Source organism: Limulus polyphemus, unplaced genomic scaffold, assembly GCF_000517525.1.
Source record: "Limulus polyphemus unplaced genomic scaffold, Limulus_polyphemus-2.1.2 Scaffold1023, whole genome shotgun sequence".
NCBI lineage: Eukaryota > Metazoa > Arthropoda > Merostomata > Xiphosura > Limulidae > Limulus > Limulus polyphemus.
Genome location: NW_013666633.1, coordinates 260,398 through 263,734, shown reverse-complemented (window position 1 = coordinate 263,734; position 3,337 = coordinate 260,398). Strand labels below are relative to the sequence as shown.

Here is a 3,337-nt window from a genome sequence, read left to right as displayed (position 1 = left end):
ACATAATTACAGGTTCCATGAACTTCAAGGAATTCCATTGAATGACTTAAAAATCAACAAAAAAACATAAATATTAGAATTAGAATCAGTCTAAAATTCCACAACAACATCAGTTGTTGAATTCTCTACAGCTACATTACGGAAACAAATAAAAATAAAACTTGCATACCTGCGTTACGACTAAATTCACCCTTGTAGTTAACTACAACACCAGTCTGAGGATCGTGTATTCCATCTCCAGTGTCAAAACATCCATAAGGAATAGCTTCAGGTGGCTGTTTGTTGGTTTGCTGAGACTGACCTGTTGAGATACAAGAATTTCGATAAAATCCATAATCTTTCTTTCGGTTAAGATCCACAGAATTGAGACTAAACCTATTGTAAACTTGTTTTCGTTAGTACATTCAAAATGATATAGATAATGTAAACATCTGATGATATGTCAATTGAAAACATTATTGCGCTTTAGAAACTGTTGGCGTGTTTACAACTTCGATTACACTTTACTAAATGATCAAATGTGTATGACACGTTGTGAATAGAATATTAAAAACATAAACTTCGAGTTCAGTTTTCTATTACATGCTTTCGGTTCACCCATGAATGATATTTCGTATAATCTAGAAAAATATAAAAGGCGACATACTTTAATTGTTAGACCTATCCATAGATGGCAGCACAAGCTACTTCTTACAAAATGCTCTTATTACATCCGTCACCAGAGGTGGACGAAGGTTATGTTTTCAACCCTGTGTTTGTCAGCAAGATTTTTCGAAACGACTGAATGAATGTAAATAAAATTTGGTAGACATTTGGAATATGATCACACTTATAATGATTAGTTTTTGGAGAGTCAAGGTCACTAAAATACAAAAAAATCCCTATGTGTTAACATGGGGACCGATTTCCACACTGTTTTGCTCTATAACTTAATTAAAAATGATCTAATTTTGATGAAACTTTGTGGATATATGTAGAATATTATTAGTCATTGTTCTGCCGAAAATTGTCCGTGTCCGTTGATAACGACGGACATATTTTCGTATTTTTTTTATGGCAGAATATGATCAACGCTGCGTGGCGGAGGTATGCGCTCTACTGAGTGTCCCTCTAGTTTATTAAACCATTTTTAAAAAATTAGCCAGTGGTTAATAAATTAATACACAGTGTAAAGTAGTACCAATAACGAAGTGAGATCCAGTCATTTGACTTGTACCACTGAGAATATTCCAGAAAGAATATGTTTGGCCCAAAAGGGATTAAAATATTAAAAGTGCCTTGTTCCCTTGCGAGAATAATATCAGCGCATTACTAAAATTATTCATTAGACAGATTGAGGAGAGCTGGAATAGTCTACGTAGTGTCATGAGTAACATATATTTTTATATAATTTATTTTGTGTCGCTACAGTTTTACATCTACCATTATTTGAACCAACAGTAACTTCTACTTTGTCAAATTAAGCAACTACAAGATTCTACAGTTATGAGACAGAGAAATAATTAAAGGTTTACTGTCAAATATAAAGTTCGGGGCGTGTTTGCACAACAGTGTTGTTCATTCGAAGTGTTCTACATAATGAATTATTTCAATTTTAAGAACATGTACTGAGGAAAACGGATGGGGTAAAACAAAGACAATAGAAAATAAAAATACGGCACACTTATCATAAGTTTTATAACGTGATTTCAGGTACAACTTGATCAATTTTATGATGGGGCCCCGGCATGGCCAGGTAGTTAGGGCACTCGACTCGCACTCTGAGGGTCGCAGGTTCGAATCCCCGTCACACCAAACATACTCGCCCTTTCAGCCGTGGGGGCGTTATAATGTGACGGTCAATCCCACTATTCGTTGGTAAAAGAGTAGCCCAAGAGTTGGCGGTGGTGACTAGCTGCCTTTCCTCTAGTCCTACACTGCTAAATTAGTGACGGCTAGCGCAGATAGCCCTTGTGTAGCTTTGCGCAAAATTCAAAACAAACAAACAAACAATTTATGATGGGTTATGACTACTTGCCTGCTGGTTTCAAACCGTTGCAGATTTCGGACCAAAATCTTCTGTCGGGATATTGACAGTAGGTCCAGTTTTCTTCACTGTATTGAAGGCCATCAGCAAATGTAAAGCATCCCTGTAAAAGCGAAAGTTACACATAGGATCACCATGCTAATTCACAAGTTTTTCGTATGAAGATGTTTAAAAATGAGAGGGTAAGGGGAGCAAGCCCTGCATCCACAACATACCTGTGCAGGCTGACGACTTCCCCTGCATTGTATAAATTATATTATTTATTGAACATGAGAGGCACCACGCGATGGACTTTCTCTAACACTGCCTTTGAAACAGAATGGCCCTTAGCCGCAAGTCTCAACACTAATACGTTAAAAACCAGGTTTCGACATACGTGTAGCTTTGTGCTTAAAAACAAACAACAATTCGAAATAAAAAAAAATATTTTGAAATATTGGGAGAGACTAAAAATAGTGTTGGCTCCCTCTAAAGTTATTTTGGGTAAAGCCCCCCCCCCCCAGTTCCTATTTTACTATATATAATATGAGATAATACTCGTGTATCTTAAGGGGTTTTCGGCACTTATTACAATAATAGCTCATGACCTTCCTCATGTCATACTGTATCATTGTGGCAAGTTTGGTGCCGATTGATCAAGAAACGTGGAAACGTATATTTATATAGATAACAAGAATTACAACTAATTATATAATCATTTAGATCAACTAGTACAAGTATACTTAAGTAAGTTGACAAGTTAAAAACAGACCAGTCCATGACTGTGGGAAGAAAAATCCTCGTTTTGTTTGTTTGTTTTTAAGTGCTAAGCTAAACGATGGTCTAGCTATGCTTTGCCCACAACGAGTGTCGAAAACCCGTTTTTAGTGTTATAAATCTTCAGACTTATAAATCTTACTGTGGTAGTTTTTCCGCTATTCCATTCTCCTACGAAGATTCCACCATTTGGAAAAATCATTTTCCCGTTACCATGAAACATTCCATTTTTAAACTCTCCTTCGTAACGGGTTCCAGTAGGTAAAATGTAGGTTCCTTTGCCTTCCATTCTATAATCATAAAAATGAGTTGCAATAAACTATACTTGAAGTTTTTAAACACGGCATTATTGCAACTAATGAAAGTATATGTACACTGAGTGGTCACAAGTAAATAGACACCTAATTTTTCATCATTTAACTGATTTATGCTAACTAATTTGTGTTCACAGAGCACTATATAAATGAAAATGGTCCACACACTAATTATCTTGAGCTACAACATGCCTAGAACTCAAGGTTCTCTTCAATTGTCAGATTTTGGTCAAGCAGATGG

The 3,337-nt window shown here is 36.0% G+C and overlaps 1 protein-coding gene across 1 annotated transcript in view; it reads right to left on the bottom strand.

The window, feature by feature from the left end:
- Positions 1–2,009: 2,009 nt before the first annotated feature.
- LOC106461750 (MORN repeat-containing protein 5-like) overlaps positions 2,010–3,337 on the bottom strand; it is a 2,690-nt gene continuing 1,362 nt past the window's right edge. The window contains exons 2-3 of the mRNA XM_022388777.1: positions 2,925–3,072; positions 2,010–2,129 (exon numbers count right to left, since the gene is read on the bottom strand). Coding sequence (XP_022244485.1) covers positions 2,010–2,129; positions 2,925–3,072 — 268 coding nt within the window. The remainder of the gene's footprint in view (positions 2,130–2,924; positions 3,073–3,337) is intronic.